The sequence below is a fragment of the Salvia miltiorrhiza genome, chromosome 4, assembly GCF_028751815.1.
Source record: "Salvia miltiorrhiza cultivar Shanhuang (shh) chromosome 4, IMPLAD_Smil_shh, whole genome shotgun sequence".
Taxonomy (NCBI): domain Eukaryota; kingdom Viridiplantae; phylum Streptophyta; class Magnoliopsida; order Lamiales; family Lamiaceae; genus Salvia; species Salvia miltiorrhiza.
Window position 1 is genome coordinate 56300329 of NC_080390.1, and position 22861 is coordinate 56323189.

The 22861-nt window shown below is 35.6% G+C and overlaps 6 protein-coding genes across 6 annotated transcripts; 3 read left to right on the forward strand and 3 right to left on the reverse strand.

Annotated features, from left to right (window-relative positions):
• The first annotated feature begins 262 nt into the window (after positions 1–262).
• On the forward strand, positions 263–2584 carry LOC131021045 (uncharacterized). Its single transcript, XM_057950125.1, has 5 exons — positions 263–998; positions 1290–1838; positions 1923–2034; positions 2126–2191; positions 2277–2584. The coding sequence occupies exons 2-4, from the start codon at positions 1424–1426 to the stop codon at positions 2178–2180; spliced, it is 582 nt and encodes a 193-aa protein (XP_057806108.1). The 5' UTR covers positions 263–998; positions 1290–1423; the 3' UTR covers positions 2181–2191; positions 2277–2584.
• Positions 2585–3960: 1376 nt separating this feature from the next.
• Positions 3961–4819, reverse strand: LOC131021046 (cell wall / vacuolar inhibitor of fructosidase 1-like). The gene has a single exon (XM_057950126.1). The coding sequence runs from the start codon at positions 4622–4624 to the stop codon at positions 4091–4093; it is 534 nt and encodes a 177-aa protein (XP_057806109.1). The 5' UTR covers positions 4625–4819; the 3' UTR covers positions 3961–4090.
• Positions 4820–6772: 1953 nt separating this feature from the next.
• On the forward strand, positions 6773–8842 carry LOC131021048 (uncharacterized). Its single transcript, XM_057950128.1, has 2 exons — positions 6773–7321; positions 8328–8842. The coding sequence occupies exons 1-2, from the start codon at positions 7034–7036 to the stop codon at positions 8559–8561; spliced, it is 522 nt and encodes a 173-aa protein (XP_057806111.1). The 5' UTR covers positions 6773–7033; the 3' UTR covers positions 8562–8842.
• Positions 8843–8848: 6 nt separating this feature from the next.
• LOC131021047 (desiccation-related protein PCC13-62-like) lies at positions 8849–10290 on the reverse strand. The gene is made up of 3 exons (XM_057950127.1): positions 9696–10290; positions 9394–9619; positions 8849–9319 (listed from the first exon to the last, which is right to left on the reverse strand). The coding sequence occupies exons 1-3, from the start codon at positions 10016–10018 to the stop codon at positions 8939–8941; spliced, it is 930 nt and encodes a 309-aa protein (XP_057806110.1). The 5' UTR covers positions 10019–10290; the 3' UTR covers positions 8849–8938.
• A 6717-nt stretch (positions 10291–17007) lies between these two features.
• On the forward strand, positions 17008–18466 carry LOC131021051 (gibberellin 2-beta-dioxygenase 2-like). Its single transcript, XM_057950130.1, is given in 5 exon segments — positions 17008–17407; positions 17795–18128; positions 18130–18147; positions 18241–18375; positions 18377–18466. Coding segments are annotated over 5 exon segments (939 nt in total). The 5' UTR covers positions 17008–17045.
• Positions 18467–18600: 134 nt separating this feature from the next.
• LOC131021050 (alkaline/neutral invertase A, mitochondrial-like) lies at positions 18601–21638 on the reverse strand. Its single transcript, XM_057950129.1, is given in 6 exon segments — positions 18601–19110; positions 19183–19676; positions 19912–20123; positions 20225–20390; positions 20492–21184; positions 21186–21638. Coding segments are annotated over 6 exon segments (2028 nt in total). The 5' UTR covers positions 21279–21638; the 3' UTR covers positions 18601–18740.
• Positions 21639–22861: the final 1223 nt, after the last annotated feature.

A 22861-nucleotide genomic window follows, 5' to 3' on the forward strand; every position in this document is an offset into this window, starting at 1 on the left:
TAATTGCTGAGTGGCAGCGAGTAGAAAAACAGAGAGGTTGTCGGTGGAGATATTTTGTTTACGAAAACTGCAAAAATAAAAATAAAAAAACACGAGGCAGAAAACCTTGGTTTCAGCTCCTCCACAGCAGCTCATGCAGTGTCGCTTTCAAATTCAAAAACTCCAATGGAAGTGAAAGCTACGATCTCTAGCAATAATTTCTGTGAATAAATAAGTGCCAAATCATCACAAACCTACACTTTCCTGGTTGGTACCCTCTGCCCCAAATCCTCGTGCGCTTATCTCCATTTGTCTCTTACTCAGTTACTCTCTCTCTCTCTCTCACACACACACACACTATTCAAATAATTTTTTATGTTCCCCCCATATATTAAGCGTGCGGGTATTTGTATTTTCCTTCGTTTGATATCGAACATATTTGAAGATATTGATATTCAATAAAAAAAAGGAAGAATATGATTCGTAAAATAAATTTGCTTAATTGGTGAGAGAAAGTGGGGTTTTTTAACTGGAAGGGATGATGAATTTTCACATCTTTTTTGCTATTTTCCTATTAAAGGTGTAGCTGAATAATCTGATGTATTAAGTGACATTTATTATTCCAGTAGATATAGTGTAGAGTTTACCAAATAGCAAGTATATATAATTCGTAAAACAAAAAAGAAAATGATAAAGATAAATAAAGAAAGAAAGTAAGTATATATACATACAAGATCCGCATATGCATTTTCGCAGCAAGCTATATTAATGCTGTCGGTTGTGGTCATTAGTAACTCAAACGACTTTGCAGCAAATAAAATTTGAATCTTGGTTGTCTCCTTTAAATCTCCTCTCAAGGTCAGCAGCTAGTTACAGAGAGAGAGAGAGAGAGAGAGGAGAGAGAGAGGGCATACAAATTGGATCTTGGACAACTATATTTCGTTTTCCGTTCATAATTTTCGGCCACATATTGATGGTAATACTTCACTGGATCTGGGTTTTCTTGGTTTTTCCAAAAGGTATTTCCTTTTCTTCAGTTTTTTAGTAGCATTGCATGTTCATAAAAGCATTTGGTTTATGCTGCTTGTAAATGGATTCTTTTTCAAAGAAATTTTTATAAAAAAGAAAACTTTGATGAGTGTTCTGTAGCTGGCCTCCACAAGTTTGATGATAATTACTATACTTTGCGGACTAGTGTTGTTATTATTATTGTGATTCCCCTTTTCTCCTAATAATTAATTATTTGGTTACATTGGAAACGGCTACTAACACCTTTCCTCATTTGCTTAATTTATGTATTATGCAAACAGGGGAAAATTTAGTGAAGAGAATTGCTTGTGACCCACTAATTGAGTAGCATTTTGTGTTTGGAGAATTTTGGCAGTTTGAAGCATAGAAAGGAGTAGTAAAAATTGGGGAGGGTAGAGTGATTGATTGTGTATCTATGAAGGAAAGGGAAATTGTGATAAATATTGAGAATTGTGAGGAAAATATGAAGCAAGAAGATGTTTTAGATGGGAATGAGTGTTCCTTTAAGGTGGCTATGCCTATGAGTGTGGATAGTGAAAAACCAGTAAGAAATGGTAAGGATGGGAAGAGTAGGAAGGAGAGAAGGTCTACTATGAGTGCTAAGAAGCCTCCCCGGCCTCCTCGAGGTTTGTCGTTGGATGCTGCTGATCAGAAGCTCATCAAGGAGATCTCCGACCTTCTTATGATCAAACGCGCTAGGATTGAACGCCTCAAGGCCTTGAAGAAGACCAGAGCTGCAGCGAAAGGGATGTCTTCATCGCCTTCCTCTGCTGGCAGCTTCATAGCTATGCTCTTCACACTTGTGTTTTGCATCCTCATCATTTTTCAGGGTAATAGTTTTACTCATTGCTTTTGATGTTCAACTATGCCATTAGCATTAGCAGCTCTGTGTGTTGAAGTTTAACTATGATTAGGTTGCCACCCTTGGGGGAATTTTACGAGGAACGCCTCAGACGTAGGCAACTCTATTTCACCAATGTCGAATGAGGAAACGAGGAATTTATCCGTGCATATGTTGTCTTCAAAGTATGTTCTTGTTGTGATGTCTTCATCTTATCTTATCTTATCTTATCTAAGTAGAATCATCACATTAATCTTTTACACTATGCTTTTGCAGTCTACTGGTTCCAGCCTCGAATAATATTGGTGAAGGTGGAAGAGCCATCCGTTGATACAATTTTTGGTAAATAAATATTTAGACTACAAATGAATGCATCTTGTGTAGCTAGTGCTAGATCTTGATGGTGGGTTTTCGTGTCCAAATCTAGGCCGTTGATCGCGTCCCTTGAGACCACACGCGATGCATAATGCAGTGTGCGCGTGTGCATAGAGATGTGTGCAGACGCGCACGCTGCGTTTATGTGTGGGTAGGCAACATTGCCTGGGTTGTATGTTGAGGTTTCTTTGCCTGATTTCTGGGATCTCTGCTTCGGGCATTAAGGGAATCCATGTGCTTAGATCCAGGAATTAAGCTATGTACATTTATGTATCTCATCTTATATATACTTTCATTTCCATGAAAATAAATACTAGTTATAAATAGCATCTCATCACCTTTGACTTGCTTTCTTCATCATTCTCATGACTTCTTGCCTTTTGCATATTAGTAGTATTAAATCAAAGCACATGGGTTGAAAGCTCATAATTATTTTTTATGTTAATTAGTACTGTTGCAAATTAATTTGACCACGTTGTTTCTATGTTACGTAGCTCATCTCCCACCCCACCAATTTTGGTGTTTTTCTAATTAAATTATAAATCGTCAAGTGATTTTTAACTAGAGTATCAATCTCACGCAAATTTAAAATAATAACATAAATAGTGTAATGAACTACAAGCGTCTAAAAGATTATAATAAAAGATTGCAATGATATATTTAATACCTTACTTATAGTATTAGTTGGAGAAAAACAAGTTTAGAAATAAATCGTTTGTAAATTATTAGTAATGATAACATATAGTAATAAATAAAACATTTATTCAGAGCAAAATATTGGTGAACAAATTTGCACCGAAAATCGAATTCCAGCTTCCCATCCCTTTTTGAGCATTAACGGTCGATGCATCCAAAGCCAAAAATGTTTCCAAAAAAGTCAAGTAATAAAAATGCTTAATTGTGAGAATTTATTTCAAATACGCAAGTTGGAAAACATGTGTACGATGTTATACACATTTATGTTATAGAACAACTCAAGCCTCGTGAATGCAAGTACCTCAAACCAAATCGATGATTTCGCCAAAACGAAAGCAAGTTGAGAAGCGTTTGCTAAAACAAGTATTGTCATGTCATGTAATTATAAATTTTTAAGTTTTAAATGTATGTGTGAGGATTAAATAAGTGGTTTTTTTTATCACTTTTGTGTTTTCTGAAATACATAATTTATAAATGTTTATTTGGTAATTGGGTTGTAGATAGTTTTACTCTGTCACCTAAGATAGTTGCATGACAACTTTAGTTCTTTTAACTTTAAAATACATCAAAAAATAATTTAAAAAACAGAACACCAATCTTAGTAAATTGGTTCTATTTTCAACACAGCTTTCTGAATTTATTCGCCACTTACATCACATAAATCTATATGTGCACGTGACCAATATTTGAGTGGCAATTTGAACTTTCATATGTATATACACATATTTTTTGTTCTAAACAATAAACACAATAGCTATAATATTTTAATTAAGATACCACTTGAATATTGATTCTTCAAATCCCGAAAACACAAAAGCAATAATACACAAAGTAAAAGAAAGAAGAAAATCTTAATGCAATTATCGGGAGCTGTTAACATCATTAATTCTATAAAATATATAAAAATCAAAACTCTCATTTTATTTATTTACTCAATAATTTTAAATAAATGAATATAATAATGAACAAACATTAATTTTTATGTAATTCATAAAATTAATAACATCAATAATAGATAATGCAAAACAAATAACAAAGACTAGCATAAGTATATATGATTCATTTTCTAATTGGAACAACAATATTCACAGCCACATTTAAAATTTATTTAAGTGGGAGGGGAATTACGAATCCCTTGTCCACACATAGATAAATAGGTAAATAATAATGTCAAAGCAAATTCCTGATAATCCCTCTAGCGACGGCGGCGACGTCGGCGATATATTTATTCTGTTTAGTGAAGGGCGAGGGATTGGGCACTTTAAGAAAAGCGTCCTCGCACATCTCGGCCTCGATCTTGGCGTCGGCCATGGCGGTCTCGGCGAATTTGGGGTTCCCCCACGTGGCCTGCTCCGCCACCGGAATATCCCCGACCTGCACGGCGTTGTAGTAGCTCCGGCACTTCTTCAGCGCCGGCTGCATCTCCTTGGGCCCGCTCTTCTTCAGGTGCTCGATCTCTTTTATGATCTCCACCGTCTTCTTCTTGATCTCCGCCACCACGATCAGGGCCAGGTCCTGCAGCGGCGCCGCCCTGCAGCTCGGGTCGGCGGTGATCACCGCGATGCAGAGGTGGTAGTCTGGTGTGTTCTTGCATGTCGTTTCGATCAGCTGCTGGTCCTTCCGCGCCGCCGAAACGACCTCGTTTTGGAGCAGCATCGTCACCGTCGCGACGGCCACCACCAATGATATTGATCCCATTTTCATTTTTTTTTTTGGTAGTATAATATATTTCTCTTATGTTTTTTGGGTTTTGCGAAGAAAAGGTGATGCGGTGCGGCGTCTTATATAGATAGAATTTCGAGATAAATGAAGCTTTATTTTCTCTCTCTTTTCTTTTGGGCCGCCGTCGTCACTACATTTATTTTGATTGGTAGCTAATTAATTTCATATGATTATATCATAAATCATTTGTATTGGGTATATCTTTTTTTATTACTCTTTTCTTATTACTACATAGGATTACGACATGGTTGGTCAAATTTTTATTTTACAACCAAACGATACATATATCCATTTATATTAGTTTGCTACATCTTTTTAACTATTTTCGAGCTTTTTTTATTATCATTATTTAAGGGGCCTAAATTAGATTAAACGTCTTCTTCTTCTCTCCAATTTTATTAAATGAGATTTTCCTTTTTATCTTATTTCATATATATTCTTCGATTTTTGAGATTTAACATTCTTCTTGTATCACATCAAAATTTATTTCTTTTATCTTATTTTATTAATGTTCTTCTCTAATTTTCATTCACGTTCTCTTATTTTCTTCTCTTCAAATCTTTGACATTCTCTATATATAATTATCTTTATACATTTTTTGTTATTATTGAATGATTGTATATATAATCTAGAAATAGGCAAATATCACTTATCACTTCAATAAATATATATACACACACATATATATATATAGAGATATTTGATCAAATAAAAACCTTTCTCAACGTATTGTGTACTCCGTTGTTTCCGACTAAGTTCTAAAATAATCTCAGCTCTTTCTAGACCAATGGCTTGGTGTTGCCATGTTGGGATTTGGGACACATGCATATATAAAAAAAAATTCCACACGTTTATTCAATATTTACCTAATAGAATTTGATCATGATGTCAATTTGATTAATGTTAACATTTTTTTTAATCTTATATTAATGAAAATAGTTTAGAACGTACGGTGTTCTTCGATCCATGAAGTGTGACATAGTCTCTATATATGGTAAATAGCGATGAGTATTATCAAATTAGATAGTTTTTTGTTAGATATTCAATCCATTCACGGCAGTTCGATAGGTATTGTTAGATAGTTAATCGCTTCAGATTTTTTTTATAATGTAATTAAGGTTGTTTTTTTAGGTTTACATCTAATTTATATCTGCTTTTGGGCGCGGGTTTGTTTTATGCTTATTATTTCATTTACGTCACTAGAACGTGCTGTTTTTTGTTCCCAATTAAATACTTTAATATATGTATATATACACTTGCGATGCGAAAGTAATTAAACTTGGATATTTTTGAAAATTATTACAATATTATAAAATATGAGGCATGCATTTTATTTTAGTATCGAAAAGAAGTTGATCAACTTAGTTGGGACGGAAGAGTATTAACATGTGGTTTCATTACTGAATTAAAATTTTATTAAAAAGAAAAAAGGAAAAAAATTATTAATTCATTAATAACATAAATGTGTTAACTAAGAATTGAGATATATGGATCAGATAATATGCGATCGGAACCGATAAACATAAACATGTACGATCGGAAAAACACCGATAAAGGCAAAAAGGAGATATATGGATCAGATAATAATTGTCTCCTTGAGTTTGATTGAATCAACTTTACAAATTGTTAAATATTAAAGGATAATGCGCCTATATATGGATCAGATAATAATTGTTAAATATTAAAGGATAATGCGCCTATATATCCTTTTAACTCTGTAACCTGCCTTTGCAAATTGCAAGTGCCACCTATCAGGTTACTATGTTTCACTTTTCAGCAACCTATCAAATTAGTATTTGGAAGCTAATCACATTACATAATTGAGATATTTGATTGACCAGTTGTATTATTTACATAATCGAGCTGCGTTACATTACCTATCCCTCTTAACATCACTATCTAACTTAATTTATTCATGCTAAAGGCTTAGAATAATTAAAACTCAAAGCAAGTGTTTGGGCCTTTGGTGTGTCCTTGCATGCATTGGATGTTGGAAGGGCCCAAATTTGCTCGTTTCTGAAGTTGGGCTTAATTTTGCTAGTTTCATTTTAGTTGGGCCTTATAATATCTGATTGAGCCCAATAACGCATGCCCTAGATACGCTAACACGAGAGTCACGTGACAAGGAGAAAAGGAATATAGCGCGCCGCTTTTGCAAAACCCACAAGAAAAACCCTTGAGCACCTTTCCCACCGTCGATCGCTACCCACGTCAGCGATCCACGTGCTGGTTCCAGATTCGACGGCCCAGATCAGTCCTCTTCTCCCCACACCCATCACTCCTGAGAGCAAGCCTCTTCCCCCTGTTTCGCCTCTTTCTTCCCACTCTTTTTTTCCATCATAATTTTTTTCAAAAAAAAAAAGGAAAATTAATTTGTTTCTTCTGAAAATTATGGCGGTTTTCGAAGAGGAGAAAGTGTTCGAGGAGGAAGTCGACGGAGAGGACGACGGCGACGAGGACGATGAAGAGGGGGAGGAGGAGAACGACGACGAGGATGAGGAGGAGGAAGTGTTGAACAGCGGCGCAGGCAGGTCGGCGGCGACGCCTGTTGACGTAGACGATGAGGATGAAGACGGAGAGGGCGAAGACGATGAAGGTGACGACGACGACGACGACGATGATGACGACGACGACGACGATGACGAGGATGAAGAGGAAGAAGTCGAAGGAGAGGAAGAGGTAATTTATTTTTTTGGTGTAGTTAGATATTTATGCGTTTCTGAGTGCCAAAATGTTTGTGGTTTATATGTTTTTTGCTTGGATTAGGTTTAATTAGGCAAATTAATGGCGAAACGAGCTAGATCTGTGGTTTTTTTGACTGATTATCTAGTATTCTAGTGTCTGTTTGTGCTGATATTTGTTAGTAATTCATCTTTGTAGCTCAGTTTTTGTGTACTCATGTGGATTTCTTTTTTTCGTTTGGTTCAACTCATATTTGTGCTAGTATTTGCTATATTTTAGCTCTTCTAGCTCAATTGTTTATGCACAGTTGGTGATTGTGGTGCTTCTATTTTCTCGTATTTCAATTTTATGCTGTTCAGTCTTCAAGGGATTAGATCTGGACTTTTGCATAGCCATTCTCCACTTTTGGAGCATTTTACTGCATATACCATACTTGATTGCTGTATTTGTTCAGGATTAAAATCTCGTAAAATTTAATATAACTGTCTTTGAGAAAGATTTTTCTTCTCGAAATGAGTTGGATCTGCTTCTTGGGGCCTTAAATTGTTGAAATTTTCTGGAGTGATTAGGGAAAGGATTAAAGATCCCTAGTATTAGATCTGAACCTGCTGCACTTGATCTAATGGTCTAAACCATAGAGGGATTGTTAATGGAAACCTCCCAACAAAATTCAACTAAGAAGGATAGATTAGCTCTTGATTGATCATATTCTTTGCTTCACCAGCAACCAGTGTTGAAGATCTTCTGAGAGATGTTGGTATAACAGTGTAATGGCCAACTCAGGGGACCTCTGTCTTTATCTTGTTTCAGTTGTTTGTGAGTTTTTGGGCTAATTTCATCTGCTTTCCCATGAGGGTATATCTATTGCTCTCTGTTTTGGTTTGAATCAAACTATTTGTTTGCCATCTAATGACAATATCATGTCTAGTCTATTTTCTTGTTGAAATATGAAGCAGTGATTGATCTCTTTCCACATCAGTTAACAAGTTTTGGTTGGTGACAGGGTGATCTTGGCACCGAATATCTAGTGAGACCAGTTGGTCGTGCTGAGGATGAGGAAGATGCGAGCGACTTTGAGCCACAAGAGAACGGGGAGGAAGATTTTGACGAGGAAGAAGACGATGAGGATGATGGGGGAAAAGTCGAGGCGCCGCCCAAGAGAAAACGTTCAGGCAAGGATGATCCCGATGATAGCGATGGTGGAGAGGATGACGAGAGGCCACCATCCAAGCGGTAGGGGTGCGGCCTCCTTAGATTTCCACCACTCTACACAACACATAGCTCTGTAGCTGGTTCGAGTATCTCGGTCGTTTCTGTATTATGTTGGTACACATATCGTAGGATTCATATAAAAACTGTTTCGAGACAGTGTTTGAAAACTTTGCTGGTTAGCTTCATGTGAGCTATACTAGCATTATTAGTTTAGAGTAGTTCTATCTTGTACCCTTGAAGTTTCCATTGGATATTCACTAATGACCGATAGCGGCTATTCGATGTAATTCTTCCCATTCTACTCAAGCATGCTTTTGTTAGGAAGTTGCAATAGATGGATGATATTATTGTTATTGGTAGATTTGAAGAGATTATTTATACAATAGGTAGGAAATATGTTGTCTAAGCTTTGCGGCGCAAGTATGATCTAGCTATGTTACCAGAAGCACCCTTGGGGTAGAACCCACCGGGTTGCGTCTCCTTCCCACTTGCGTACACGATTCTTAGTATCTGTTCAGGTGTTCTGTCATAAGCCAAGGAGTTTTCGTCGCCGGCCAGCACATTGCCGGCGATTCTCCCCTCGGCTCCGGCTGAAGGTTCGACGATCAAGCCTTCATCTTTGATACCTGCATCCCCGAGCTTGTTTCGGAGGGCTGAAATCTTGTCGGTAAGCTCCGCAACTGTGTAACCGTATGGGTGCACTTTGGTCATTGCTCGTTGGTAGAGCAATGCTCGGATCACGGCGTCTTGGCCCGACTCCACTCCGAGAAGCCCCGCCACCAGCTGCAATATCGAATTCCCATAATTAATTAATTAATTAAGTTAAGAGAGGGACATATATATACTTGAATACTTACCCTTTTGGATATGGGGCTAATGAGTTTGGGATTTGCGCCGACGTAGCCGGTGAGTCCAACGTAGGGGATGACATATGATGCAAGAAGATAGTTGATGTCGGAGGCGTAGGGATCGAATGGGGGCACCAGAGCTTTCCCCACGGCGCTGTTCATCACTGTTGCGAATGATGCGGCGCTTAGGTTTAGAAGCGGCCTCGGGAATCCCGAGACCGTCTGTTGGATGGCCCTGCACGTTGGTGAAATTCAAACTCGTGATCTTTTTGTAATAAAAAAAAGCAAGATGGTTAAGTGAGAAAAGGGACCTGAGGTGTCCGAATTCTTGGAAAGCAAACTGGGCGATGATATCTTCGATGAGAGGGGTGAGATTGGCCTTCTTAACCCCCAAGGGCGGCGGGCCGCCCTTGGTGAGGTTGGGTTCGAAGGCGTCGAGGCCGCGGCCGAAAGCGCCCCACGAGAAGAACTCGGCCTCCAAGTACTCGAGATTCAGCGGGAACTCCAGAAGATCGACGTCGGAGCCCGGGATGCCGGCGGCGCCGGCGCCGGCGAGGAGGAAGAGGCTGAGTAATGCGGCGGTTGGAATTGAGAATGCCATGACGTGTTCATGCAGTGTGTTGTTGCATTGCATGCATACTTATAGATGTTGATTGGAGATCTCCGCATGAATTCGGGCAACACTTGTCCGCACCAGATTGAGTCAAGAGCTCTTGTAATAACTCCACGCCGCATTTATTTATTGGATTCAACATTTTTTTTTTTTTGACTTGAAAAAAACAACAACATTTTTGACTTGGAACAACACTATTTTTTTGGAGTTGCTACAATTTGACATTTTCATGCCTTTATTTATTTAGGCGAAGACATACGTATAATATTATTAATGTAGCAGAACAATTCTATTTCTTACACGATTTTGCTAGCTAAGTGATTTGATTTTGTATACATCCAATCGTTGGAAGATGATTAAGTGGTTGATTAGGTAGTGAATGGTTGAGGCTAATTGCTTGTGCAAGATGAATTGAGTTTTACGGTAATATGCCAAGATAAAGAAAACATTGCTGATCAAACTAAAACACGCGACATCTATTATATTTAGTATGCTTATGTTTGACAAAACGGACAATCAATTTTTTTTTTTTTTTTTGAATTAAGGACAATCAGTGTTAACCATATATTTTCTATACGTAACTCATTTTCTTGCGACGAGGATCATCTATTGCCTACTTAATAAGTTTCATCTTCTATTGTATTTATGCATGGATCATATGTGGTAATTTTGATCTTAAAATTATAACTGTGTTAACTAATGGCGTTAAATAATGTAAGGACTTGGATTGCATGTCGTGGAATTATATGTAGCTTCTCTATTTACTTTTCGATATATAAAAGTTTACGGTAATGCTGTTAGGGCCACATTATGGCCAGCCATAATAATTAATATGGTAAAAAAAAATATAAAACTCATGTATTTAATTTTTTATATTTAAAATAAAAATTAGGGTTTAGTTAGTTTTATTTTTTACCTATTGTAGCTATTTTATTTATTTTTTTATAATAAATTTTTATTTTAAAAAATATTACAAAATAAAAAATTGCTAAAAAAAATTACAATTTATATACAATAATAAAACTAGCAATATTATATTTTTATTTTGAACAAAATATTTAAATATATTAAGTTTAAAGCTGTTATGGCAACCCATATTTATTATGGCCAAATAGTATCACTCAAAAGTTTAATTTCCCTTTCCTAAATTAAATCGTCACATTGGAACAATCTTTTGATAGTTCATATCTAGAAACCCTACTTTGAAGAAAATTCTTGAAGCGAATAATTCTTTTGATAGTTCATATCTAGAAACCCTATTAAGGTCAAATGCATGTAATTAATATACGTAAATTTTTTCTGTTGATAAAACTATACACGTTGCACGATATATACCACATCCGCGTGCAAGTTGATTTCTTTTATTTCTCATATTTCATAAAAGATGGGAAAATGTGAGAATAAATAAGCTAAAGCTATATAGATTGGATCATTGACGTGTGACACCCAAAACTAACTAAAATTTAAATGAATATTTATGTGAAAAATTATGAATATAAATAAATATTTAATGTGAAAATTGTGAAATAAATTTTTATTTAAAATACTTTACTTAAAATAACATTTTTAAGTAAAGCTAAATTCAAAATATTTGATTCATCATTCGACCTTCCACGCGCGTTCAACCTTAGAAATCTGAAAATGTTAAATATGGGAGGAGCATACAGTCTATAGGGTACACTCAGTGTGGAAACATGCAATAATTGTCCACGTTAATAAAATGATAACACATACGGCCATCGTATACATATCCTCAATTCGCACGGTGACAATTCAAGGACTTTAAAGTCTTGGACCCTATTAATTTACGGGCCTCTGGCGAAACATGAATCATAACCTCAAATCGCATTAATTGTGGCATATATACTAAGGACTGTGACATCCTGGACCAATTATGCTGGCCCCTAGCGATAAATGTATTTCATAACACATGTGATAAACACATAATATTAAAATGGACAATGAATAACCATAAGATGTAATTAAATAAATCTCACACCTGAAAGTTGAACTTGAGTAATTCAAATCAAAATTGACGTCTTAGTCGTGCCGCATCTAATTACAAAGTAGGACAATACTTATAAAAGATTAAAGAAATTTAAATATAATAATTATAATATAATATATGTCTATCTGTGAATGTGTATGCGTGTGGAATCTACCTATATATAAACGTATAAATATTATTTACCTTTCACAAATAATGAAGAACTTATTTGATTTTGGTATTAATGCCCATTATGGAAATTAGTTGTCTGAGTCCTATTTTACACAGTTCAATTCATAGGTTTCCTTCGTCATTAAATTAGTGGACTTATAGTTTTGCTTAGATAGAATTATAGGTTTGCTTACTGGATATGTGATAGATATTTTATTTTATATTATAAAATATTATTTTATTATTGGTGAGTAATACTTTATGGTTTAATTAATATATCTATTTATGTGTACGTATATATAGTTAGAGAATGAATCCTATTTAATTATCATTTTATAATTGACAAGTATATATATAAGGGAGGGCTATACAGAAAACTCCCCTTAGACTATAATATAAGAACAAATCCTGTTTATATCCAATCTTGGACGGATGAGATTAAATTATTTTGGGACGTTACATTCGAAATTGATATACATATAATTCATATCTAATTATCGCAGAAATTTAAAATGAAATTAATTAACGATGCTGTTATTTAATGATGGATTTACGATGAGAATAATACAAATGAAATTAATTATTAATTGAAATAGTTTTATTTAACGACGGATTAAATATGAAAATAATAAAAATAAAATTAATTTTAAATTAAATTATTATTTATTTCCGTCATTAATCTCCATCTTTAATTTCGGAATTTTTTTTAGTTTAAAAAAACATGGAAATTATTATTTTTAATTGGAAAAATTTCTATCCTCTACTACAATATCAGTTAGATAGATTAAGACTTTCCTTATACATTATTTAACACATTAAAATTTAATCTCAAGACAGTCACATATTATTCATCCAAAATGGAATAGATGATGAAACACAAAGTAGGCAATAGATGAACCGACTCGCATTTGTCGGCCACATATTTTCCTGACATGCTTGGTTGCATGGATATTAATTAGTGTAACTATAATGGTATATACTGTACATCGCTAGGATATAAAATGTTATTCAACTATACATGAGGTTCATTTCCTTCAAAAGATGGTTCTTTTTTAATAGTTTAGGAATCTCCCAGAACTAATAGTAATAAAATCTAAAAAAAAAACAAAAAGAAAGTGAGTTTTTGTTAAAGAAATTTCGCATCATTCGTGCTTGAAAGAAAATTTGATTTTACTGTGATGAGACAAAGTGAGGCAGTGGACATAACCCTCTCTCTCTTAGGGTGGTGGGAAATGGGGATCCAATTGTGGTAGGCTATGATTCATCTTTTGGTAACATAATAACATGGGCTTTTAATGTGGAGCTTTACACATGCATGCAAAATCATTCCACCAAAGACTATAGAAAAAACAGAGTCGATGTCATCTTCGAAAACAGTATTGGGAGATTAATGTTTGAACGTGGTGCTAATTTGGTTTAGGGTTAGGGCTAGGGGCTACAAACTCTAATTTAGATCGTTTTTTCAAACTTAATCAAAATAAAAGTGACCGTTCTTTTTTTTTTTTTGAAAAGATAAAAAGTGACTGTTCTTGTAAGTGAATGAGTCGGATCTAGATTGAGAAGATCAGCACGTATAGTGAGGACGCGTCTACACGAGTACGCCCCATATATCTTTCACAAATACTCCTGTGTAACCGGATGCATCGTGCAACGGGTTTCCAAAATGACACTATTTCATTTGGGAAATGACACTTGAACATTTTCGAATGACACTTTTTCAACATACAAGTGTCATTTGTATGTTCAAGAAGTGTCATTCGGAAACCAATTGCACGGTGAGAGTTGCCTTTATATCTTTATATTAAAATTTTCTAATTTACGTTTCCTCTTAAAACAAAAGTTTATATAACAAATATGAGAACTAAAAATTAAAGAAATAATACTTGCCAACGTAATTAAGTAAAAAAAATTAAGAGAAAATTATATTGCAATAAAACTCAATACTTTTATAGGAAAAGATTAATATATATGTGGAAAGAATATCATACATTCGATGACTAAAAGTATTAGTACGTCTGAAGAAATATTTTTTTGCAAATAATAAAGGAATTGTTTTAAATGCTGATTTTGGAGTGATAGTGTGGTAGTGAATGCGAGAGTCCTGCAAAAGTAAGAAGCATTGCGTTGGACCCCTTTCAGAAGAAAAAAATGCTGTCGCCTCATCCACAAAAAATAATTACAAATGTTAGGCGTTTTTGTGTTTAAAAATATGGTGATCGGCCCCTACTGCCCTTTTCTTCAATTCCAAAATTAATTATAAAGCTGTGCATATTATTGTTAGGAAAGTTCGTGTCATGATTTGATTGGCTTTTTATTCTTCTTCAAAACATCTCATTTCTAATCACATCTCAATCGCGCGCGCCTTAAATTAATTCAAATTACACACACATACATAAATCTTAAAAAAATAAATCTATCTTATTTGAAAAAAAAAAAAACATACAGTGCCATCCCTATTCACCTCTCCCAACTAAAAGGAAAAAAGGAAAAAAGAAAAAGGGCTTTTCTTTTTGTTTATTTGTGGTCTTGACTTGTGATATAGTCATGGACATATATGTACATGTGTAAATCGCGAAACACCTTTGTACATGTGTAAAATAAGTAATGTTTTTACTATTTACTGCTCATTGGTCTTGAGCTAATTAACTCTTTCTATGTAAACAAATAATATATGTGTAAGTGTGGACCTGGCCTCCCTGTGCCCATGGGATTATGAGTTGACAGGAACTGGAAATCATAATCAATTAATATGGTAGTAATCTTAGCTAATAATTATTCCACTTTTGATACATATTTCTCTAAATTTCTCTTTCGTAGCTATTTGTTTGTACTAAATTTGTTCTGATTCGCGATGGGAACCTAAAGATTTAAGAACCACATATATATAAGAACTACAACAATCCCACGTCTGGCCACAGAAATATAGGTTGGATATCAATATCCCATATTTTTTAGTTTTATATATTACTTAATTATCTATATATATGCAATATATGTGGATAATATATTGATGAAATTAATACATGTAATTAATCTTCTTGATTTTTTTTAAGTGGAAAGTATAATTTTGCCCTTAAGGAAAAAGAAAATTAAGGGTAATTTTAATTTCTTTTTTGGATATATTTAAGGATAATTTTTCCCTTTGGATAATATTTAAGAAAATTAAGGATAATTTTGCCCTTTGGATATATATTTATATAGGCTAAGGTTCAATGAAGAAGGCCTAAATGTAAGAAAGAAGAAAGAAGTAATCTTATCCGTCGATCTTATCTAATCTAACGGACATGATTTATTCACATCATGTTCAACGGATTTTTTCGTTGAACATATGGGGGGTCGAAACCCAGAACCCCCAAAAATATTGTATATGTTCACGAATGTTCAACGAAAAAATCCGTTGAACATGGCGTGAATAAATCATATCCGTTAGATTAGATAAGATCAATGAATGAGATTACTTCTCTTTTCTTTCTTACATTTACGTCTTTTTCATTGAACCTAACCCTATTTATATATATATATATATATATATATGTGTGTGTGTGTGTGTGTGTGTGTGTGTAGAACTTCGCTTGCATTGGCAATTTAATTAGGCTAATTAATGCACCTAAACTATACTCGATGCGATGCACCACTATATATATATTAATAATAATTAATCTCATAATTTAGAATAATTAGCATGTGCTGAGCGAACATTAATTAGGCGAAACCAGATTCAACGTCGTCTGGTCATTTCGATTAGACAATTTTGTGTATCATAAATGCATCCTTTTGAAAAATGTCTTCTTAATTGAACCATATAGAAATTGATACATATATAGTTTAAATAATGTCTATATCTATAATATGAAGAATAAAAAAGAAGATCTAGGAGTAATTAATAATGAGAGTTAGTGAAACACTAAATTACTTAGATTAATTTAGCAAATAATGGTGGACAGAATGTTGGGCTTCAATTATGAGTACAAACATGTGACACTATACATAAAATTGTCGACATAATCGTTGCATTTGTGTACTATATAGGGATAATTACTAATGATTTCATTTAAGATTTAGTAAAACAATTAGGTAGCTATAGCATATAGGCTTCATCATAGCAATAGATATAGGCGTCTCCTGGCAATCGAGCCTAATTCTAATTGCTATATTTTCACGTGGACTGTGTCATGTCCAACAACATTTGGTTTTTTGATATGGTTAATTATCTACGACTAATTAATTTTTAGCTTTAATTAATTAGAAGTTAGAATTTTAATATATGAGTGACTCTAATTCAACGATCATCCACATTTACATTTTACAAGCAACAGAAAGATTAGCTAGGCTGGCAATTATGATTGTAGAGTGGGGGATAGCTAGATATGCTGATAGTATATATAATTTTGGATATGAAAAGATTGTAAATTAATGGTTTGTTGGGAAACAATTTCTGCTGTACTGTGTCGTAAAGACATTAAGCTAGTACATCTTATGTTACATGTAATAATGGATCATTTTCAGACATTCAGGAGATGAGATGAGCGATGACACAAATGTGGAAATTATGGAATGCATGGTATGATAATGATACCATCCAAATTTTCATGAGTATAAATTAATTAACCCTCTAATTAATATATACTATTTTGGTATATTCAGGTACATGTCAATTAACTACAAGCATTATTAATGTTAAAAAACGGAAAATTAGCACAACGTTTCAAATCATCATTACATTTGACAATTTTTTCCCTTTCTAAAACTGTGGTATTTAATTAATTTCAATGTAAATAATAGATTGGCACCTATCTTTCACGTGATCCCTACCATAATATAATGCACATATATATATATATATATATATATATATATTCTTGTTGCAAGTATATCCATAGAGAGAGAGAGATGGAGAATATTACTGTAGGAGATGATCATATAGAGCTCCCAATCGTAGACCTTAGGAGGGAGCGATCAGAAGCTTCGAGAATGATCGTAAAAGCGTGCGAGGAGTTCGGATTCTTCAAGGTGATAAACCATGGTGTGAAGCAGGAGATTATTTCTCTCATGGAAGAAGAAGCTTCAATGTTTTTCTCCAAACCCGTATCCGAGAAGAACCGGGCCGGACCTCCGGATCCCTACGGATATGGTTCCCACAATATTGGGTTAAACGGTGACGTTGGTGAGGTTGAGTATCTTCTCCTCCAAGCCAACCCTCTTTTCATCTCTCACAAATCTAAATATATCTCTTCCCATCCCCAACAATTCAGGTGACTCATGCAATTACCACTTCATTTTTCATATGCATATATTCAACTCTTTCAAAACTTTAACACAATATATTGTCAATTAATGTCGTTGTTAGAATCTACGAAATCATGTTCCAAAGTTGAGAGATTTGTTTTCCGGCCAATGACATAAGTTTAATTCTTATAGTGATGCAAGTATATTCAAAAGCTAAAAATTTGATTAGATAAAGCATATATAGATCTTGGTGGTACGTGCCTGATTTGTCAATTTTCATATGGATTTTATTTTATCTACAATTAACAATATTCGTTTCATCGAAACCCTAATAGTACAATTTTTCGCAATATAATATGGTATGCATGGGTATGGGACAAGGTTTTTGTGAATATTAATATTTGCAATTGCAGCTACGTAGTGAGCAGGTATGTGGAAGCTGTGAGGGAGTTGGCCTGTGAGATATTGGATCTGATCGTAGAGGGATTATGGGCTGAGGCCCAGCCCGTTTCAACGCTTAGTGGGCTTGTTCGTGATCTCGACAGCGATTCCCTCATCAGGCTCAATCACTACCCGCCCACTGACGTCAGCCAGCCATCGGCCCACAAGATCGGGTTCGGGGCTCATACCGACCCTCAGATCCTTACAATCCTCAGATCCAACGGCTCCAGCGGCCTCCAACTCTCATTGCAGGGTGGGGTGTGGGTCCCCGTTGACCCACACCCGCCCTCCGCTTTTTGCGTTAACTGTCGGTGACGTCTTGCAGGTGGGCTCCACTTCTTTTTTCCTTTTTTTATTTTTTTGTGACGAACTCTTCAGTCTAATAAAATGTAAATATAAATATGTTGTGGAAGGGAAGGCTATGACGAATGGGAGGTTTGTAAGTGTAAAACATAGAGCTGTGGTGAATTCGATAAAGTCGAGAATGTCGATAGTTTATTTTGCTGCGCCGCCGTTGCATGCTACCATAACTTGCATTGCTTCAAATCCTACTGTATCGAAGCTTCAGTTGGGGCGAGTACAAGAAAGTTGTCTACACGGGTAGGCTCAACGACTGCCGCCTTAATCTTTTCAAACTCCACTGATTTTCCCACAACTTGTTGCTTCAATGCTTATGTTCTACTTCTATATTTAAATTATTACTCTTTTTTTTTATTAGTATTTTAAATCGATTACCTTGTAGAAAAAATCTGTAAATGTCGACATGAATTACTAAGGATTGAAAATTTCACAACAAAAGCCTTCAAGAGAGGTTTTTCCTGTGTTGGCCTTTGACTTTATTTGTAAGGAATTCATGAGAGATGTATAGTAGTTCCACAAGAAGGAAAAATAAACATATGTTTAGGTTAAAAGTTAAAACTAATCAATGTGAGATCTGGCAGCAAGGCGAGAGCAGTTTCTCCTCCCAGTTTTGAGACTGCACACACACTTCTCCAGCACCTCATAATCCTCGTTCCACAACAGCATTGAGCCCAGCTCTGGATTTCTCAGAAGCATCTTCGACGTCAGGTATCCGGCAATCGTCCACGTCTGCTGCAGCCGTGCTTGTTTCCCCGTGAACCTCCCGTGTCTCGTGTCGTAGTATTCTGGCCACGAATCACCGGGAAGTCTCTGCTCAGCCACCGCCACCGCCTTCCTTGCCAACTCTGGCCTTCCCATCTTGATGCACGCCAACGTGAACTGCCACGTAAGCGTAGGCCACGATCCACCATTGTGATACGACCACGGCCTGCACAAACAATAAACTGGTGAACCAGACGTTTCAATTAGTAGATTATGATATAAGATTATCTCGTCTTACGTATTCTTGGGGTCGCCGCCTGTGATTATGCGCCACTCGTCGTGCTCAAGAGCAGGGTAGCATATCTTGAGAGGCATCTCTGCCACCAGATCATCCCATTTCTCCTCAATCAGATTCAATATTCCTTCACTCTGTTTGGGGGTGCTCAACGATGAAATAATGGACCAAAGATTTCCAAGAGTGAAGAACCTGAAATCCATGTGAGCTGGCTGCAGATTGCCACTCAAATAGCCGCCACTCTCGGGGATCCAGTCCACGAGCCAGCAGGGTATTTGATCAGGATAGATGTTGAACTTGTTGACGGCATCACTGGAGTATTCCTCTGTCTTGTAACGATGAATCTCGTTAATTTTCTTGAGGTCCACCCAGTAGTACTCTCTGACATGAAACGAAAGAGCACTGAGTCGGTTATTGATGGCCACCACAAGGTTCTTGGTTGTATCGTTGATTGTGAGCATCTCACGGGAGCACCGCAAAGCAGAATAGAATAATGCCTACAAGTCCAAACAAACCCAACTTCTTTTATACCTCACCTTTTTAAAATGGTGCAACCAACAAAGGAAAACCAATGTCCCTCATCAAATTAAAACTGCTCCAAACTAATAGTAACTCATATCTAAGATTCTGATGCAGAATGTAATAGCTCTAGTACACACAATCTTGTGGCAAACGAGAAAACCAGACATATATACATTAAGTTTTTGCAAAAATAAAGTTGATTATACTCACTTGGATCTCGAGTGGATGGCCATGAATACCCATTCTTCGGTCAATCATGCAAGAGCCATCAGTGACCAAGAGAGTGGGAAACATGTCAAACCCGTCGGTTAAGCACAGATTCAGAATCAATCTTATGCCAGTCTGCACATCTACTCGCTCTTGCAATGAGTAGTCGCCCGTGATTTTCCCATAAGATCTCAATAAAATGATCCACCATAGTCCTGTTCAAGTTAAAACAAGTGTCTCAGTCAGCCCACATGTTCAAAGCTTTTTAGAAGATCAGAAGCAGCTTGTTTGGATTCAAACAATTAGAAAGATATACCAGAATCAACAGGTGCAACTCGTCCAATAGCCGATTCACCAAAGTCTGGATCTAATACATCCTCGAATTCTCCATCTCGCCCATCAAGAGGCACACTTCTAACTTTGAAACTAGCCGGCATCAACCCTTGCCCAGGGCTGTAGCAGTCCACAGTTTTCTCCCAGCTCTAATTACAAATACAATGCACATTCAAATTAGATATCCCATGATGCATCTGACTAAAGCATAAAAACGCAAGAACTTATGAAATATAGTATATCCAGTCACCTGTAACTGCAGTGTGTGGAGCAAGAAGTTCTTTACTATTTCTCCCTCTCCATTAAGCAAGAAAGCAAGAGCTGATGGCACAAAGTCGCGAATAAAGACTTGGTCATAATTGAGCGGCTGCTTATCTGCTGGATCAGTAGCAGCTACGGTGCCCACGGGGCTCCCACAGTAGTTCACAATTGCTCCTCGGAGCAACTCCCAAGCCTCCTTCTCTACCTCGGAAACACGTTCTGAAACCTCTGCTTTACTAAATTGGTCGGTATCTCCAAATGTACCATCATTAACCTCGACCTCATCGTCTTCCCCTTTTGCTTCATCCTTCCCAAACAAGTCTTGGCTCTCCTCTATTCTCTCAATTATCAAGGGCTTCACATTGAAACCACCTTGAATGTATATCTTCTCAAAGCTATTTTCGGGTAGACGGGATCCAACAGAATTCGAATTATTCCTAATATTTGATGCTACATTTGCTACTACACTTCCAAACCTATCCTTCTTCTTCACAGGATCAGCTAAAAAGACCCTAGATCGACCCCAATTTGAACCGGAACCACCAAAAACTCTCCGGTTCGAGTCAACGACTCTCCTAAATCCTAACACCTTATTATTCAAACAATTGGTTTGAATGGAACAATAGAACTTCAACTGTGATTTCGACAAATTATTTTCAGTAGAATGACCACGCCTGTACAAATGGGCATCCAAAAATAGACGATTTTTTCCCAAGAATCAATATATTACGACAAGGCTTCATACTTGAAATCCCAAGACAACCCCCAGAGTTCATTTTTCTTGATTTATCTAAAAGGGATTCAAATAATCAAATTTTCAGCTCGTTCTAAATCAAGATTGAATCTTTCACCAATTTCAAACTGAAGACTTGAATTTTACACCAAACTACCCCTTAATCCTTAGTCTCAATAAACTTTAATATGCTATTGAGATCTTAAAGAATGCGTATCAATTACACTACAATATAAGTATATACACGTCTGTTAATTAGAAAATATAGTAATTAACAGATGCTAGAAACTGATCTATGTAAATATGAACAATTTGCAAACTTGAAGAAATAAATATATTTGAGACTTACAGTTAATGAGAAGAATGTGTAGACTTAGCTGAAAATTTAGACGTTGAAGCTCAAAAAGGGGAGGGTGGAGGGGTTTATATAAGGAGAGAAAGTGAGAAGGTTCAACGAATTACTGCGTATGGTACAAACAACATACAATGGATAAGCAACTCAAAATCCCATTTTTGCCCTCAACTTGCGCTTATGAAGATAGATATGCAAACGTGCCATTTAATTGAAAAGTTACCATCAATCTTTATCAATCTTTTTCTACACATTTATGAATTATGGAGTATAAAAATAATAATTTCAAATTGAAAATGCTACTAATATTCTGTACTTCAACTACATTACATTTAATTTTTTTAATATGATTTTCAAATTGTTATAATTTGTAAGAAGAGTGGAATTAATTGGAGAGCATCCCAAACTTTTTCTGTTAAATTGTTATATTTGTGATAAATAAAAATAAAAAAAAATTGTGAAAATATAGTTAAATATGGAGGACTGTATTGGGATTTAACAGAAAAAGTTGGAATCGCGTGGAAATTGTCGGTTCTGACACGCAACATAAAAAATGTGACGAAATTCAGACAGTTTACTTTTCGGGTTTTCGCAATCTCAGACAAAATATTTTAAGACCGTGGGAAACGCACGCGCTTGTCTATGAATATTGAATAGTCATCTCAAGTGGGCTGCTGAATATTAAGGCCATTCTAGATGTTGGGCCTATAATAGCCCATTTTGTCAAATATATTGAAAAATTATCCAGTTGGCCTTTCCTCGCCGCAATTTTGTATACAATTCAACCCAAATAAGTGAGAGCAATTCCACATCGGGTCCAAATATCATTGGGCCCATAATAATGGGAAGTTTAAATCAAATATGACCCAGAATTTGAGTTAAATCAAAGTTGAGGTGAGCCCAAATAATCCAGATGGCATCATGCGTATAATGTTTGTACAACTCATGTGCCCAGATAATTTTGTAGATTATTGTACAAAATAAAATTTTAGTCGGTATAAACTGTTGAAAGATAGAACGATTTTTATAATTGAAAGATTATGAATTTGAATTTTATCAACATTTTTTATATTATTACACCTAAATATAGTATAATAACAGCAAATGGCTGTAATATCTTGGTGACTTGGTATAACATTTGTAAGAAATAATATGATCATGTATAATATGTTTAATTTTTATCTCGAAGTTAATCAAGAAGAGTACAAACAGTTAGAACAAGCCATTCACGTGCAAAAACGAGCACTACATGCAACTTGCATTTTAATTTTCGC